Source organism: Alexandromys fortis, unplaced genomic scaffold (genome assembly GCF_014885135.2).
Source record: "Alexandromys fortis isolate MF-2015 unplaced genomic scaffold, M_Fortis_MF-2015_v1.1 scaffold_253, whole genome shotgun sequence".
In the NCBI taxonomy this organism is placed as follows: Eukaryota; Metazoa; Chordata; class Mammalia; order Rodentia; family Cricetidae; genus Alexandromys; species Alexandromys fortis.
This window is the reverse complement of record NW_026068124.1, coordinates 720,426-739,883: the sequence shown is the minus strand read 5'-3', so window position 1 is coordinate 739,883 and position 19,458 is coordinate 720,426. Positions and strand designations below refer to the sequence as shown.

General features: G+C 40.3%; 1 protein-coding gene across 10 annotated transcripts in view; it reads left to right on the top strand.

The window, feature by feature from the left end:
- Window positions 1-1,247: 1,247 nt before the first annotated feature.
- Ccdc15 (coiled-coil domain containing 15) overlaps window positions 1,248-19,458 on the top strand; it is an 86,931-nt gene continuing 68,720 nt past the window's right edge. For 8 of the 10 annotated variants that reach the window (XM_050125692.1, XM_050125699.1, XM_050125698.1 and 5 more), the window contains exons 1-4: window positions 1,248-1,318; window positions 1,629-1,815; window positions 6,128-6,277; window positions 6,879-7,070. In XM_050125692.1, the coding sequence (XP_049981649.1) occupies window positions 1,636-1,815; window positions 6,128-6,277; window positions 6,879-7,070 (522 nt within the window). In that variant the 5' untranslated portion in view covers window positions 1,248-1,318; window positions 1,629-1,635. Of the gene's footprint in view, window positions 1,319-1,628; window positions 1,836-6,127; window positions 6,278-6,878; window positions 7,071-19,458 lie in introns of those variants that run through there. The other 2 variants (XM_050125690.1, XM_050125697.1) reach the window with 2 other exon arrangements.

Here is a 19,458-nt window from a genome sequence, read left to right as displayed (position 1 = left end):
GAGGATAGTTTTTAACTAGCTTGTATGGGGCCCTGGGCTTACTCCAGTACTGTGTAAAGCAGAAATAAAAACAGAACACAAGGAATAACCTCAAGTGTCTTCTGTCCTGTCTATGTCCCTTCACTGTACAGTAAATCTCCCAAACAAGAATATATGTTGAAGAGAAGCTTGGTGGCACATGCCTGTAACATCAGCCACTGGGAAGGCTAAGGCAGGAGGATTGCAAGTTCGAGTTCTGGCCTACGCAATGAGTTCCAGTTCAGCATGGGCACTTTAGTGGACCCTAAACCAAAAGCAAAAGTGTAAAGGGGGTTGGGGATTTTGCTGCAGCACTTGTCTAGCATGCCAGACAAGAGGCCCAAAGTTTAACCTTTAACACACACACACACACACACACACACACACACACACACACACACACACAGTTTTTATCTCTCAGGTTTAATGAAATGCCCAAGCAGTGTTTGGAGACCACTCACTAGGTTGCACACAAGACCATGTTGAGGATAATCGTGAAACTGCGTTGTAAACCTTAAGAATGACATAAAGGAGCACTGTGCTTTACTATCTATTGGTTTAATCTGTATTTTGAGGATGCTCTGGCAGGATGTTCTACACCAGTGGTTTTCAACCTTCCTAATGCCGCAACCCTTCAATACAGTTTCTCATGTTGTAGTGACCTTAACCATAAAATTTATTAACTGCTACTTCAGAAATGCAATTTTGCCACTGCTGCCAATTGTAATGTAAATATCGGATATAAAGGATATCTGATATGCAACCAAATGGGGTCATGACCAACAGGTTGAGAATCACCTTTTAGGTGCTTTCTTTCACTGCGTACCCTTGCCCGCCCGCACATCATGCCAGACATCCCTCTTACAGATTAGGATATGACAAACCAGGCTGTGATGGCACACGCCTTTAGTCCCAGCACTTGGTAGGCAGAGACCTGCAGACCTCTGAGCTCGAGGCCAGCCCGGTCAACAAAGAGATTTCCAGAACAGCCAGGACTACACAGAAAAAAACCTGTCTCAAAAGAACCAAAAAAATAAAAATGAAAATAAAATCGAGATGACTACACGCAGAGGCGGAACCTAAACTCGATTTCCCCGACCTGCTCTAGCCCTCCCATCCAAAGGGCAGGAAGCGGAAGTGACGGACCACCCCCCCCAAGTGCCCGGATCCCCGCCCCTCGCACCTTCCCTGCCCGGAGGGATGACGCGAAGCCGGAAGGGGCAGGGCAAGCGTCCGACGCGGAGTGGCGGTTTGTTGTCCTGGCTCTCCGTAGCTGCCCGCGGAGTTTGAGTGTGAGGAGGTCCGGGTCGCGGCGGGCTCCAGGCTTCCCAGGGTCCCCTGTCACTGCCCGCGCTTCTGCTCGAGCTTCACAGGTTCCCCGCCCTCCTGCACCGGCTTCGGTGGGGCCGCGCTTCTCGCTGCCGTGGGGCATCCTCTCAGACCCAAGTCCTGTCCCCACCGCCCACCTATGCTCAACTCTGAGCAGTTTTCCGTCTCCCAAACCAATCCTCGTTTCTCCTTCCCTTCATTTCCATTCCTCCCGGAAAGTAATTTTCAAACCATTTCCCCCCCCGTCTTTATTTCTTGACCCTCTCTTTTCTCCTAAACAGAAGTCAGATGCCAGGAGGTATGGCGCCCCTCAAGAAGCCTCGGAATCCCACAAAATTACCCCTGGCTTTAAACCCCACGAAGAGTAAGGACGTTTTGGCAGTGCTGGCTGAGAGGAACCAGGCCATAATACCAGTTGGGGCATGGGTGGAACCTGCCTCACCAAATTGCACGGAAATCCCCGCACATGTGAGTGTCAGTTGACCCAGGTACAGAGATCCCTGCCACCTTTTTTTTTTTTTTTTTTTTTTTTAGTAGACTTCTCTAATTGTTGGTGCTTAGAGATGAACAGCAGAAGAATGCTGTTTCTATTCTGTTACAGGTTATATTCTTGTGTAAGGATTATACAATAATGACGTATTTTCCATCTTTTGTTGGCATAATCAAGTACTATTTCATTACTTATTACTCACCATACAGAACATAATTCGTGGACCAGTAAATAGTTTATTTCACAAACTTGATTGTTTGCTGTGTACATCTTGCAGACACTCTGTAACATGATATGAATGACCGTTGGTCACACTTTAAATGTTAATTAGCTGCTCAAAGTTTATAAGTTTTTAAATGAAGATCAGGGCAAAATGAAGTAAGAAAATAGAAGAGAAATACAGAGAAAGTTGTAAATTCCTCAAGGACAGGAAGACTTTTCGTTCCTTCCTCTTCTGGTGTAAAGTAGGCCTTTTAGGACGTATCTGTTGACTGAATGAGAAGATATGGTCTTTGTTGGTCCTGAAAGAACAGAAATGCAGTTGCTGCAGACAGGAGGAAGCGTTTCAGATGAAGGGACACCCTTTCGAAAAGTTTACCACATGTAAATGTTTGAATGAGTATCATGCTAACACATGAGAGCGGTTTTGCAAGGTTTTTGTTTAGTGTTTCAACGGGCTCTCCCTTGGCTCTTTGTTCAACTTTTATTGTGCATAGCGAACAAATGTTCCACAACTCGTTTTTATATTAAATAAATATTGCCTAATTTATGTAGATACCCAGAAAGTGTTTATGGAATCCAGGAAATCTGCAATGTTCTTAGTGTAGACAAGGAACTAAACATGGGTGAAAAATATATTCTTAGTGCTCTTGATTTTACAGGAGATACAAGACATATTTAAATATTATATGAGGGTTCGGGAGATGGCTTAGCAGGTACTTGTGCAAGCCTGATGACCTGAGGTTCTGGTCCTGGAATCCAGGTACAAGCTAGATGGGATGGGTACATCTGTAATCCCCACACTTCTGTATTGAGATGGGAGCCAGAGACTGGAGAATCTTGCAGAAGCTTGTGGGCCAGCTAGCCTGGAGCAAAGAGAGACCCTGTCTCAAAACCAGGTGGAGGGAGAGAGAGAGAGCCAACTTCTGAAAATCCTCTGATCTCCACACATGAGATCAGACTATGGCATGCACATGTCTACACACACACACATACATACACAAACATACAAAATAAATTTTGAAAATTATAAATGTGGGACTAGAGAGATGGCTCAGCAGATAAAAGCGCTGTAATGGCTGCTCTTGCAGAATTCCCAGCACCCATTAGGCATCTGTCTTTAACTCCAATTCCAGAGAATCTAAACCTTCTGGTCCTTGAGGACACTGCGGATATGTGGTGCACAGACATACATGAGGCAAAACACCCATACACAAAAAGATAAAGATAATAAAAATTATAAATGGCTAGATATGGTGGCACATGCCTTTTATCCCTGCACTCGGGAGCAGCAGCAGGTGATCTCTGAATCTGAGGCCAGCTTGGGAGGTCCAGGTCAGATATAATAAGAGCCAAGTCAAAACCCAGGTCATCAATCCCCCAGTTACTAATGTTAATAGCAATGCAATATAGTAAGTTTATTTATGTTCATCATGTATATCGTTACATATTCATTGATTTATGCCTAGCTTGTCACCTTTCAGGAAGGAATTCAAGAGTGGAATTGCATTTGATTAAGTGCTAAGACTGTCTCGCTTAATCAAATAAATATGACTTGATTGGTATGAAAATTTAAAACAATCTGGATAAGCAGAGATGAGATGATTCTCCTGTCAGGGTGACTGAGGATAGTAGAAAGTAAGCAGGAAGTGTTCAGGATTATAAGGATGGGTTGCATTGATTGGAGTGGAAGACTTAATACTTGACAGGATTTGAAAATCAGGGCATTGGCAAACTATAGGAAGTCTTGGGGAATATTGATTTTGTTCACTATTTAATATTTATAAACATGTTCCATGATCAAACTGTTTGAATTAGATTAATTGCCTCAAAGTTATAAGGGTTAGGGAGAGATTAGATTTAGGGGAACAAATTAGAATAAATTAGAACACTTTAGACATGAAGCATATCATCAGAATTTCTTTAGTAATAGGGAGTGAAATAGAAATCAATAATTAAAAATTGATACAAAGTTCTTTTGTTATTGAAGTCAATACACTTTAATTCCATCTATTTATTCGTGTATGTGGAAATTGGTTCTCTCCTCCAGCCATGTGGGCCTTGGCGATGGAGCTCCGCTTGTCAGAACCTTTCCCTGCTGAGCTCTCTCACTTGCCCAGTGCTGCTTCTTAATTACCAAGACACCTTTATAATCTCGGTAGTATCACACTGGTCAAAATTTGTTACCATGATACTTTTTTTTGTTGTTTAAAATAGTTTAGTTTTAAGTTTTCACGCATTCAGAATATTTAAAGTCTTGAAACACACACAAATTGTCTCCTTTCCTATTTTTAAATAATCCTGTTATCAGTTCCAGTCAAAGGGAGTTTGATCAAGCATTTGGTAGAGCTCTTTATTACTTCTGCATATTTAATCTGGGAAGCCATCCTTATAAACAAGCACAGCACTGTCATTTCAAAGATGGGGTAAATAGTTGCTTGGCTGCTATAAGGGCATAACCTATTCTACATTCCAAGGGATCTTGAGGGTACATAAAAACCTCATAGCTTGGAACTTCATTTCTCTTTGGTAATTAAATTATTATGAGAAAAAAAATCACTGTGGTCTTATATAAGATCTCTCTTGCATATTACACCCCCATTGTCTTGTATAACAAGCCACATGCAAACATAGTGGCATAAAGCAGGAAATACTGTGTGTCTTTATCTACTTTGGTGTCCTGGGCCTCAGCTGAGTGGCTTAAGTAACTGGATGTATTTGGGACAGCTTGATGGATTCTGGCCTTTAAAGTTCTTGGGTCTTTGCAGGCTATCGTGTTCAGTAAGACTTTTTCATGTGTGTAATTTGGGCTAGGATGACTAGAATATCTGGGGGTGGCTGGATATCTTTCATGTCATTTGGCTAGTTTGACTAGCTGTGTTTCCGTTGACCATGGGAGTCTCAGAGCAGTAAGAATTCTTTTGTGGCACTGGCTTTCCCCTATGGTGAGCTTTCCAAAGCTTCAGTAGAAGTTACTTAATGACCTTGTTGGGGAAGTCATAGACCTAACATTTCTGCCTCATTCTGTTGTTTATACATAGATAGATAAAATTCAGTGTGGGTTAAAAGACTACACGGTAGTGTCAATACCACGAGAATTGATTATTTACATTAAGATATACCATTTTTTCTTTTTTTTTTATAATTTTATTTAACTTTATTTCATGTGAGTTGGTATAAAGGTGTCAGATTCCCTGGGACTGGAGTTACAGACAGTTGTGAGCTGCCATGTGGGTGCTGGGAATTGAACCCAGATCCTCTGAAAGAGGAGCCAGTGCTCTTAACCGCTGAGCCATCTCTCCAGCCCCCAAGATATATCATTTTTGAAGACCAATTTTATATAATTTAAGCATTATTTTCGTCATATATAAATTACCCAAAGAAAGGAGTGTTAAACATTTCCTGCCCTCAGAATTCATAATGTAGTAGGAGAATTAGTGCTACATTTTATTCATATTAAAATGAAATGTGCTATAGCACAAGAGCTCAGAGGAAATTGCTGGATAATCTTGACATATAGGAAGGCCTTTACTAGATGGATGGAAGGAGAGCCACATTAGAAATGGAGGGAAAGGCACTTGGGACAGGGAAGGAAGTTGAGGTCAGCTTTAACTGTGTAGTGGGCTGCAGACTAGCTGGGGCTATAATAGTGACATACTCCCTTCCACCCAAAAAGCGGATGGCTAATTCTAAGTATGAAGGCACTATACATTGGAAACATGTCTGGTGAATGGTGAGCAATATGGTATTTCTACTGTCTACTGATATTAGAAGCCATGACACGGGGTCAAGTTCATTAAGAATTAATGAAGACATCTTTGATTTTAGTTGATTGAATAAAACATTAGGATTTGATATGATATTCACACATTCCATTTTTTAAAGCTCTTGACTTGCTCTAAGCTCCTGGGACTTGCTAGCTACACTTAGACAGTGGGTTTAACTCTGATTTCCTTGCTCCTCTGGAGACTCGGTCTTCACAATTATGGACTACCTTTTCTGTATTCATGGCATTCCTCATGGTCAAAACTGATGACATTTAAGTTCATTTTCTATCTTTTCTCTTCAAAGGCGTCAGCATACATGATTGAAGAGGAAATAAAGGAGCAGCAACGAAGAAAACAAGAATCTCTGAAACATTTTCAGAGACAAGTCCAACACCGAGTAAATCAGCAAGTTAAGCTGAGGAAAAAGCAACTCCTTCAGAAGTCCTACAAAGCAGTGAGTCCCTAAGTGAGCTAGCTTGGGTGGGAAGCTTGTGTGCTGTGAGATAAGCTGTGAGGCCCCATCAGGATCGCTTCTCCTTTGATTCTGTGTTGTTAAAATCCAGTTATCTACGAGCCCAGTCAGTTTTCATGTAGAGAAACTGTTTTTATTCCTGTGTTGTTCTGTTCTGACTTGCCTTTTTTACCCCCTTTCATTAAATACTTGAAAAAGAATGTCAGGATTTTGGGTATAGATTTAAGTTTGAATTCCTAGACTGAATTAGGGTGGGTCTTCCCACCTCAATCATCCGATCAAGGAAGTCCCTCCCAGGTGTGCCCAGTTGCTTGGGTTTTCCTTGATTGCAGACGTAGTCCAGTTGAGAACCACAGTTAGCCTTCACAGTATGATGTGATACTGAATCCTACAGGATTGTAGAGAGCTAGTGGGATAGTCTGGTTAAATTATCAGCACGTGAGAGGTGCCTGGTAAATGTTGGCTACTCTTGTCAGCTAAGGCTTCCTGCTCTGTTGGTTTGGTGAAAATCTTATGGCTGCTGGGAGGGATTATTTGTGTTAGAAGGGAATAGAGTCTCATTATCCCCGTTTCCTTTGCGTAGGCAGAAAAAGAAGGCTATATAGCCATGCAATGTTCAGATCCGACACATTTAACTCCTAAAAGGACAAGTGTTTTCCCCAGCAATTTGAACGCTGCTATTGGAAGTTGTAGGTTCCCCCCTTCCCAGGTGCTTGGGGATGCAACAGAAGACGGAGAGAATCAGAATCAGTTGTTTAAACAACAAGCTCACGCTGTAAGTACAGGTACATTTCATTCTATATTAGTGATGCTTCCCCTCAGTCCTCTAACATATAGATATATTTAGGGTGTAAGATAGAGATGACGAGTTAATATACTGTATTTCATTTTTTTTCTTGTGTGTATGTGTAGGTTATGTATGTATAGACGTGTCTGTGTGCACATGTATAGGTTTGACGTTAACATCAATTTTCCTTCTCACTCACTTTCTGTCTTATATATTGAGGCAGGGTCTCCCGCTGAACCTGGTGTCCCGTTCCCCATCTCTTCCTCTCACATACTGGGATTTATACATGGACACCAGCTCACCTGGATTTTTATGTGGATTCTGGGATCTGAACTCTGGTCTTCACAGTTGCACAGCAAACTCTTTACCTGCTGAGCTATCTTCCAAGCCCAACTTCACTTTTTTTTGGGGGGAGGACTAGTATGATAGTGCTTATTTTCATTTTTAAAAAATTGTTTATGGATTGATTGGCTGGTTGGCTGATAATGTCTGTGTAGCTCAGGCTAACCTGAGACCCACAACCTCTATCTCCCAAGTGCTGGGTCCTTATTATACATATCTCCCTTATTATAATATGTTACATTCTTTTTTGAGAAGACATTATAGAACCAGCTAAAGAAAGGTATTAAAAGTGTATAATTAAAAATTTATTAGAGTCTTAAGTCAAAGAACATCGAGTTTCCCAGTGATACTGAAATTATGTTCTTTATATGTTATTGCCAGTTAGTAGCTACAGACAGAACTGATGTTAACCTTTGATGCTAAGGAATTCAACATAGTTACAAGTATTTCATTTATTATTTTTTGTTTCTCTTTTCTTTTTTAAATTAATAGTAAAATTATCTACTATTCTTAGCATATCAGAATACTTGGAAAAACTTTAGTGACTTTTTAAATGTATCTAATGATTAAAATTGAAAGCACCGTGAGTAGCAGCATACTCCCCATCCAGTCAGTTCCTTTCTGGGCTACCTGAGCTTTTATTGCTGTGTTGCTTACCTCTACTTTAAGAAATGTTCTTCATCCTCTTTTAAAACACTTATTTAGGGAGAGTGAGAAGAAAAGAAAAAAAATGTGTTAAACAATGAGCACATGCAAATAAAAGGCATTCTACTTCCTGAGATAATGTACTTTTCCAAGTTTTACTTAGGTTCAGGGATTGACCTAACTGGGGCAACAAGACAAGATATAGGGGCACCTGTACAGCTGGGATCAGATGTGCTGGGCTCTTTGATGGAGAAGCTACAATATGCCAAAAGTTCAGCATGTTTATTGTGTAGAGTTCAACAGTGAGGTAGGTTATTGCATACAGCTGGATCAAGGAGGCGGGGCTTATGGTATACAGCTGGATCAAGGAGGGCGGGCTTATGGTATACAGCTGGATCAAGGAGGGCAGGGATTATGGTACACAGCTGGATCAAGGAGGTAGGGATATGGTATACAGCTGGATCAAGGAGGTAGGGATATGGTATACAGCTGGATCAAGGAGGTGGGGATTATGGTATACAGCTGGATCAAGGAGGCGGGGATTATGGTATACAGCTGGATCAAGGAGGCAGGGATTATGGTATACAGCTGGATCAAGGAGGCAGGGATTATGGTATACACCTGGATCGAGGAGGCAGGGATTATGGTATACAGCTGGATCAAGGAGCCATAAATGCCTGGGGGGAGTGGGGAAAGCTATGTTGAATTTTTTCTGCACACGTTATCAATATCTGCATATGGAGCATCTGTCTCAACCTCACCCAAGAAGGCTTTGCCACTTCCAAGGTGCTGGGGTCCTTGACATGTCTGCTCCATGTTAACAGCACACATCCACTCAGGATTTACTCACTTCCACAGTACTTGGTCATAATCGAATTGGGCTACATGTGTAAGCAGAGAGAGTGTTAGAAGGCACATGCTATCATCTTCGAATTTTGTTTTGAAATTTCTTTTGCCTCAAACTTTTTTCTTTGTTCAGGGACATTGTGTAATTTGTAGTAATCATTTTGATAATTATCTTAATTTTCTTTTTTAAAGTTTATGAATAGGAGCCAGATATAGTGATAAATACTTACAATCTTTGTCTTCAGGAATCAGGTCAGGAAAATAGAAAGTTTGATACCACATAGATTGTCCCTTTATAAAAAAAAATGAAGAATTTATTAAACTAGACACTGGTTACATTATAAGAGTGAAGGAAAATCCAGTCTTTACCATCATGATTATAACTATAAATCTCATTGCAATAAGGATTTTTTTCTATAGAATACAGTGTGTGGCCTGTCACGCAGTCAGCATGTAAGTGAACAGATTATATTTGTTAAGTGTTGTAGGGGGATACTAATATGTGAAATAGGACCCTTGATGGGTTTACATTTCCAAGTAGATATACTGTAGTCTCCTATACCCCAAATCTAGTAAGTAATATAGACATTTAATGTGCTTGACCAAAAAAGTTGTGCCGTGGAAACTCCAAATTTTAAAACTCTAAGGAAATTGTACAGAGAGAATTTATGCAAAGGGTGGAATTGAACTGCTTATTTTGAATTGGTATGTGGACCTAAATTGATAAATTCTGGAGACTTTTTGAGATAGGAACAGTGAAAAGTGTGGGATCTGTAATGCTAGAATAAGTGATGAGGTCTTTCTAGTTGGTAGTTTAATAACTGAGAAATGAGGTAAGACAAGAAATCCAGTTATAAAGAGCCTTTGTATTATGAAATGTTAAAGGTTTGTATACATTTTCATTCTTTTTCCTTGAAAAAGATGACTTAGTGAAGGATGTCTGGTGACCTCCTGATTTGGTCCTGTGAACTTTTGTCCACACAACCCTGTGACAATGGTTGTTTTTATTTCCACCATTTCTAGTGCACTTTTAATCCACCAGATGTCATTATGAAACCAGACAAATTGTTGAAGCATTAACTCCTGTACTTTATGTAGAAATGATTAGATAATGGCATCATAATTTTATTTCTGGATGTTAGTGAGTTTTCAGGTTTTGTTTCTTTAAACTATAGAAAAATAGAATACTGGGGTTGGAATTTTAAGTTGTTTTTTTCCCCTTTTTATTATTTTAAGTGATGGGTGTTTTGCCTGTATGTATGTCTGTATGTATGTATGTATGTATGTATGTTTGCAATGTCTGCAGAGGCCAGAAGAGGGCATTGAAACCCCTGGAACTGGGGTTGCAGAGGGTCTTGAGCTGTCATGGGTACTCAAGCTTAAACTAGTGTCCTCTGGGCTGCATCAATTTCCTGTAGCCCAGGTGGCCTTAAACTCACAGAGATCCATCTGCCTCTGCCTCTTGAGCCCTGCAATTAAAGGTGTGTGCAAACCACACCTGACTGACACTGGGTTTTTAAGGTTCATGTGACATTGAAATATTTAAGGATGAAATATTTGACATCTTGAATATACTTAATAATATAAAGATCATCTAGTGTCTTACTACTTTGCTGTTGCCGTGATAAAATACCTTGACAAAAGCAACCTAAGGGAGAAAGGGCTTCTTTTGGCTTAGAGTTCCAGGGACATGCATTCTGTTGTGGCTAGGAAGACATGACAGCCAATAAGGACAGCATGGTGGCAGGAGCAGGAGGCTGGCTGGTCACACTGTATCTGCACTCAAAAAGCAGAGTCTGTAGGAAGTGTAGCTGTGCTATAAAGCCTCAAGGCTCAGCCCCAGTGACTTACTTCTTCCAGCAAAACTCCATGTCCTAAAGGTTCCACAACTTTCTCAAACGGCATCTTCAGGTAAGGATCAAGTATTCAAACATGTGAGCCCGTGTGGAACATTTGACATTCAAACCACATGAGAGTTATAGGTAAGGTAAGTTTGTCCAGGAGTTAATGCTGAGTCTGGGTTATATGCCTGAATATTAGGTGCTTACTTATACTTCCCTTAAAGTTAGGAGTAGGCTGGAGAGATGGTTCATAGATTAAGAGCATGGGTGAGAGCCCAGATTCAGTTCCCAGCATCCACATGGGAGCTCACAGCTGTCTGTGACTCCAGTTCCAGAAAATCTGATGCCCTCTTCTGCCCTCTGCAGGCACTGCACTCACATGGTTAACAGACATACATGAAGGTAAAATGCCCATACATGTAACATTTTTAGGGGCCAGTGGTTCAGTGGGGGAAGGCACTTGCTGCCAAATATAAAGATCTTGAGTTCATTCTCAAGGACCTGCATCGTGAAAGGAGAAAACCAACTTGTGCAGATTGTCCTCTGGCCTCTGTGTTTCAGCTGTGATTTGGGACACTGTATTATTGTTTCCCCAAGTGAAGGGCTTGCCACCAAGCCTGAAGACCTGAGTTTGATATCTGGGACCCACATGCTGGAAAGAGAGAAAAACTCCCACGAGTTGTCCTCAGTCCTCCACGCATTCTCTCTCTCTCTCTCTGTCTCTCTCTCTGTCTCTCTCTCTCTCTGTCTCTCTCTCTCTGTCTCTCTCTCTCTCACACACACACATGCACACACACAATAATTAGCTTTAATGCAAATATGATTTGGCTAGTTTTTCTCTTTGTGTGTCTACCCAGCCTCCTACCTATTAGCACTTGATAGTCCCTACCTGCTGACAGACCAGGTGTGATCAGGAACCTAAACTTAAGGCACTAGAGCCACGGAGTGGGAAGAGGTTTCAAGTGGCCACAACCCCTTTTGTTAGTACTGATACTCATTATTAAGGCTTTGTTTTCTGTGGTGTCTCTTGGTTATTTTATTTAGATTTCGTCTTAAAAACATCTTACCATATCTTCATTCTCACCATGTAACACATTTATCTTTAGATCATGCAGCATGGTTCATTTTAACTTTCTGTTTCTCACTGAATATTTTGTTGTCTTGGTTCTTTAAAATAACTTTTTAGTTAACATACAAAATAATTTCATAATGAGATTTTTATGTATATCATTATACCTTTCTCTTAATATCCCTCTCCCACTGCCATCTCCTGTTTCCTATCCTTTTCCCTTTTGCTAGCCTGCCTCCCTCTCCTTCTCTCTCCACCTTTGCTCTCTCTAAAACCTAGATTTTTGTTTGTGTGTTTGTTTGTTTTTCAAGGCAGGGTTTCTCTCTGTCACTCTGGCTTTCTTAGAACTCATTTTGTAGACCAGGCTGGCCTTGAACTCACAGAGATCTGCCTGCCTCTGCCTTCTGAGTGCTGGGATTAAAGTCGTGAGCCACCACTGTCCGGCCCCTAGGTTTTTTGGAAGAGAAAACATGATGTTTTGTTTCTTTCCTCATTACCTGCTTGTTCTGCTCTCTCTTGTCGACCTTTTTTTCTTTTTTAGCCTCCTTTTACTTTCGTATTTGGGGTGCACACATACTGTAAGAAAAAACTATATATAAGAGAAAATGGATTCCTTTTGTCTGAGTCTGGTTTGTTTCACCTAACAAGATGCTCTCCAGTTCCAGCCAATGAGCAAATGACATTATTTCATTTCTCTTCGTGGATGAATAGAGTTCCATTTGTGTATATCTATCCCATGTTTTCTTCATTCCCTGATAGACATTTGTGCAGGTCTTCTGTCTTGGCTATTTAGAGTCTTTTTTTTTTTTTTTTTGGTTTTTTGAGACAGGGTTTCTCTGTGGCTTTGGAGCCTGTCCTGGAACTAGCTCTGTAGACCAGGCTGGTCTCTAACGCACAGAGATCCGCCTGCCTCTGCCTCCCGAGTGCTGGGATTAAAGGCTTGTGCCACCATCACCCGGCTTGTCTTGGCTATTGTAAATAGTGTGCAGCCATAAAATGGATGTGCAACTTTTTGTGATATGCTGACTTAGATTCCAGCCAGAGCTAGATCACATGATAGTTCTATTTGTAGTTTTTGAGACAGTTCCAGCTGATTTCCACAGTGGCTACAGCGGTTTGTGTTCCTACCAGTAATATGTAATGATCCTTTCTCTGCATATCCATGCCAGCATTCTGACTGGGTTTAGATAAAATCTCAAGGCAGTTTTTAAATATGCATTTCCCTGGTAGCTGAGGCTGTTGAACATTTAAAAATGTATTTCTTGGCCATTTGTATTTTCAGTCTATTTATTGACTGGATGATTTCTCTTTTCTAGTGTCTAACTTTTTCTGTTCTTTATAAAGTCTAGGTGTTAATCCTCTGTCAGATGTGTGGTTAGTGACAATTTTCTCTCATTTTGAAAGGTTCGTCACTTTTGCTGTGTAGAAGTTTTTTTAAATGTCATACAATCCCATTTGTCAAATAATTCTTAGAACAATTTTCTGTGCTATTAGAGTACTTTTAGAAATTCCTTAAAAATTTTGAAGTGTTTCCTGTGTGTCCTTCTGGTAGTCAATTTCAGGTCTCATATAAAGATCCTTTATTTTTTTTTTTCTTACCATGAGAGTGTCATATCGATTTAATTTCATTCTTTCACATGCTAGGTTTTTATTCTTTTATGACTCCACAGATTCCTAGCATTTTTCCTATCTTGTAAACAGTTACTTTTTGTAGTGAGGATTTATATGTCTTTATTTTTTATTTTGTGTGTGTGTGTGTGTGTATGTATCTGTGTGTGGGTTCAAGGAAGCTAGAAATTGGCATCAGATTCTCTGGAGCTGGAATTAAAGGCAGTTGTGAGTCCTGGGAACTGAACTCAGGTCCTCTGGAAGAGAAGCAAGCATTCTTAATCACTCAGCCATCTCTGTAGCCCTTTAAGTAAATACTTAAATGATGTGAAATAATTGTTGAATTATCTATAAGGTGCTGTCTTTTCTATTGCTGTTAAGATACCATGACTGACTTAAAGAAGAAACAGTTATTGGGGCTCACAGTGGAGTCCTTGATCATCATGGTGGGGAGTATGACAGCATGCAGGCAGGCGTGGTGCTAGAGCAGATGGAGTTGGGGAAAGGGGAGAGGAGAGAGAGACAACTAGGAATGATGTGGCTTTTCTAAACCTCAAAGTCCACCCCAATGACATGCCTCCTCTAATAAGATCACACCTCCTAGTCCTTCTCAAACAATTTGATCAACTGGGGACCAAGTATTCAAATATATGAGCATGTGGGGACCATTTTTATCCAAACTACCATAGATACCATTCAGGTAATTCAGAGTAACCCACACAAGATAAGTTTGTATCAAGAATACACTCAACTGGTGCTGTAGATATTGCACACTGGTTAAGAGCACACTGGTCCTACGAAGTTAGTAAGAGGCCATCTAGACTACATGAGACCATGTCTCAAACTCACTCCCCTACTACAAAATCAATATAATGTGTAAATATACTGCATTATATTGAAAGAAAACAACTTTGGATAGCTATTTTGGCATTGCACATATCTTAAATTGATAATACATTCCATAGCGAAAAGTAGATAACATTCTATAAATATTAAACCCTATGTTTTCCTATGAAAAACATACACAGTATTAATAGTTTTAGTTTGGTTACATACAAATTCTGTCCTTCCAGTGGGCTAAATTACATGAACAAATTAAAAGAGCTAGAGAAATATATATACATATATGTTTATTAAATTTTGCCATGTATACTTGCTAAATGTTTTAAATTTTTATCATATAATAATACTGGTCATATTTTGACACTTATTTGACATATTTTGACATTTATTAATCTACTATAAGTTTGAGCAAAGGTATCTTTGCTAATGACTAAAGTTGTTTCTGAGCATGACATACCACTTTCTATTATGTAACATGTAGAAGACACTGTATCCAGACCTGTATTAATTGATATGCAGCTCTTTAGCCATTGTTCCAAGCAGCTAAGACTTGGGGGGAGGCTGTGAGCCTTTAGTAGAGCTTGTGAGATGCCTGTTTTCCTCAGACTTATCATGTACAAGATGCTGTCTCTCAAAGAGTCAGAGTGAGTAAACTTTTGCTGACTGGTGTTTCTATGGGTGGAAGAAAACCTAGGCTTATGTTCTTTGCCTAAAGTCTGAAGTTGTATTGTGTAATTGTGTAAACAAAGAAAAAGGTATATATAATATACATATTTTAAAAAACAGAAGAGCTTTGCCTGTTTCTGCATTTCTCCCTCCACTAAAGCTACTCTTTAGTTCTGATTTTTTGTAAAGTTTATGTTTTGGTAGTGACATTCATGTTTCTGAGTAATTAGCCGTTTTGTGACAAAACATTAGCTGGGGAGACAAAAGCCACAACAGACCAATGTACAGATAGCACCAGAGTCCAACTGATGAACCGGGTGTTTATTGGGAGCACAGGTGAGGAGTTCCCTACAGAAGCAGAAATAGTCAAAGACAGCTGCATCACCAAGGCCCACCCCAGCCTGGGTGACAGCTCACACAGCTGGGCACCTGGAGCTCACTGCACAGCTTTCAGGTTGCTCCACAGTTGGAGAATGTCCTTCCCAGGGGCCTCCGTTGGTCTAAACCTCTTCCAGGCAGCTGGCCTGCTCTGAGTCTGCAGGTTTTCTCCTCCGAGAGCCTTCTGTGAAGCTCAGCTTGTTTAGTCTTGGCAGCTCGGAGTCTGAGGTGGACCCAGAGATTTGATTGCTGACTCTGGCAGGGAAGGGCTTAGTGAATCTGGTCAGTTTCAGGGACCTCCTGCCACAATTTTGGGTTGTTTACCTTTCTGTTTAAAGAGTTCCGTGGGGGATGGACTGTGCAATCTCAGAGGAAACTCGCACAACATAAGCATGTGGTAGAGATTCTTATTGATGTCCCATTAGGAAAGGTGAGAATTTGGCTCACTTTTCTTTCCCTCTTGCCATTACACATACTTTTCCATCCCATACCCGCTCTTTATAATATGACTATACCAAAATTTTCTTAGATTGAGATTCAGCATTTTCATTGCCATTGCCATAAATATTAATCATACCAGGTGGTAACTGCAGTTTTTTATCTGAAGTTACATTGATTCTTTTTATTTGCTGGGTTTTCTGTTCAGTTATGAATTTTTCATCTCCACTAGGGAATTATTTTTTAAATTATTTATTTGTACTGATGTTTGTGTTGGAGGTAGGGCTCGTGGAAGCAAGAAGAGGGCATCAGATCCTTTGGGGCTAAAGTTAAGGTAGTTGTGAGTTTCCTGACATGGGTGCTGGGACTGAACTCATGTCCTTTGGAAGAACAATATATGCTCCTAATAGCCCATTTGTTTGTTTTGAGGCAGAGTCTTATTCCTTAACTGAGACTGCCCTGGAACTTACTACTTAGCTGAGGCTGGCCTTGAAATTGTAACAGTCTTCTTGCCTGAGTCTCCCAACTGTTTACAGGCATGAGCCACTACAACCAGCTTCATCAAAAAAGCTTAAGTTGGCTAACCATTCAGTGCTAGTCTGTTAATAATAATTAATAGCTGTAAAAGATTAAGTTATGTGTCTAATTTTATGTAAAAAGACACTATTATGATGTGGGAGTGTCATATCAATCTGTTGATTTCATTGGCTGAGCAATAAAAGAAACTGCTTGGCTGGCCCTGAGGTTAGAACATAGATGGGAGGAGAAAACAGAATAGAATTCTGGGCGGAAGAGGAAGTGAGGTCAGACTCTGCTCTGCTCCCAGAGAGACCGCACAGCCGCCATGCTCTGCTCTCCCAGGCAGCTGCAACCCACGATGGACTTAGGCTAGAATCTTCCCGGTAAGCGCACCTTTGGGTGCTTACAAACATCATTAGAAATGGGCTAGTCCAGGTGCGAGAATTAGCCTGTAAGGGTTAGAGTTCATGGGCCAAGCAGTTCTTAAATGAATACAGTTTGTGTGTTGTTATTTCTGGCATGAGCTAGCCAAGCGGCCGGGGTGTTAGGGACGCAGCCCCACCGCTTCATATTTCAACACTATTAAATTTTGTATTCTGAATATATTTTATTTTTAAGATTTTATTATGTATAGTGTTCTGTCTGCATGTATCCCTGCAGGCCACAAGAGGGCACCAGATCTCATTACAGATGGTTGTGAGCCAGCTTGTGGTTGATGGTTATTGAACTCAGGACCTCTGGAAGAACAGAGCCATCTCTCCAGCCCCCGAATATACTTCTAAACATACAAATATAAGTACATGCATGTACAGTGATCACCATTACCTTACAAGTCTTCATTTATACTAGTTTCTTTTAATTATCAAATAGTTTTATACTAGTAATAGCTATTTTCTGTGTTTTGGATATTAATTCTTGCTCTTTCATTAGTATAGTTTTTGTGGCTGCTCTAACATATTACCTCAAACTTTTTTGTTTTTGAGACAATGTCTCACTCAGTAGCAGAACAGTCTTAAACTCACTGTGTAGCCTAGGCTGGCCTCGTACTCTCGTTCCTGCCTCAGCATCTCAAGTTCTATTATCCGTGCCCACATACCCAGATTACCTAACTTAAATGACTAAAGTGTCAGGAATGTATTTGTGATGGTTTAGTGGTTAGACATCTAAACTGAGTTTCATGGATCCTAATCGAGGTATCAGCAGGGCCACCTTTCCACAGATTTTAGAAGAAAATATGTTCCTTGACTTTTCCAGCTTTTGGTGTTTACCTGCTACCATTCCTCTCCTTGTAGCTGTGTTCTATAAGCCTTTGCCTCTTCACACCATCTCCTCTTCTCTGCTGAACCTCCCTCTACTGCTCTCTTACAAGGACACTTGTAGTGGCAGTTAGTGTCCATTTGGATAATCTGAGACGGTGTCTATATATTAGTACTCTTAACCATATCAGCAAGGGTTCTTGTGCCTTATAAAATGTCAGAGTTTAAGGGATTAGGATCTAGTATTTTTGGTTGGCCAAATACTGGCCAAATAGCAGTCAATATTCAGACCGCTGTAGTTCTTTTTATTGAAAAGATTTTCACAAGGTTGAGGCTTGGCAAAGTGTTAGGGTATTGAAAGAGAAATAAAACACAGTGCTTCTTCTGGCTGTTGGACCACTTGAAACCCTGCTTATGACTCAGACTCTAATGGAAATTAGTCATTGATGGGAAATGAAATTCTGACATCTGTTTCTAGATGCATTACAACAGACTACAACAGACCTTTGGAATCTTTGGCCATATGTATGGGTCATTGAAACCTATCCTACTTGACAGTGAACAAAGCAGCATATAACTCGCTATACATTGTTTAACTCCAAGTACACAGAATGTCTTTTTGCATTATGAATAACTCTCTTGATTTCTGTTGCCACTCTGCACCTGATCCAGAAGTCTTCTTTTTGGTAGAACGAAGAATAATGGTTCCAACTGGTTTACCTGGCTACAGGTGTAGACCTCTGGAAACAAGGACTAAAGAGAAAATACACTGTAGAACATTGGACTGGTAGTAGGAATATTTTTTTAATCTTTTGCTCATTATTAGTAAAAATTACATAGTTTGATTACTATATCACTATGTCATAGTTTTCCTCAAGAAGACTTGATTCTGTTAGCATTTTAGTAGTGGGTTAGAAGTATTCCTAGCCTTGCTGTAGTTTTTTTAATTAGTGCGGAGATGTTTGTTCTTTCCTGATTCTTTGTGTATCCTAAATAGAAAGGTGCACAGTTTTTCCTCCTCCTAAATGGGCATTCTTTGAAGATTTGAAAGAGATAAAATAGGTTCTGCTACTGGAAAAGGAAAATAGTTATGTACTAAAATCACTAGAATAATGAGTGAATATAAAGTCTTATGATGGTTGCATATCAGTTGTTTCTTAGAAAAATTGAAATAAATGGACTCTATTGTACAGTGTTGCACTCTACATTAACTTAATGTGATAGTCAACTTCCATTGTTAACTTGACACTATCTTGAATCACCCAGGAAGAGAGTCTCAGTGGGATTGTCTGCTTCTGATTGGACTGTGTGCTTGTCTGTGGAGGGTTGCTTTAGTTAAATTCATTGATTGGGAAGACTCAGCCCACTGTGGGCAGCACCATTTTAGGCCAGGTGTCCTGAACTATTAATAAGTATAGAGAAATTAAGCTAGTACAAGCAAGGAGTCAAGTTTGTTGCCGATTGGGTATAATGTGATTAGCCCTTTTAATTTCCTGCCGTAGCTTTCCTAGAATTGATGTGGGATTCCCCTCTGTATGCTGTGAATACCATTGGTTAATAAAGAAACTGTCTTGAGCCTGTGATAGGGTAGAACAGAGCTAGGCGGGGTAAACTAAACTGAATGCTGGGAGAAGGAAGAGCAGAGTCAGGGAGAAGCCATGTAGAGACAGATGCTGGATGGAACTTTACCTGGTAAGCCACAGCCATGTGGTGATACACAGATTAATAGAGATGGGTTAGTTTAGGATATGAGTTAGCCAGAAATATGCTTAATCTATTGGCCAAACAGTATTGCAAATAATATGGCTTCTGTGTGATTATTTCGGGGCTGAGCAGTAGGGAACCAACAAGCGACCTCCTTAAAACATACAATGGTAGACTTGGAATAGTAAACTGAAATAAACTACTCCCCCCCCCCCCCCCCC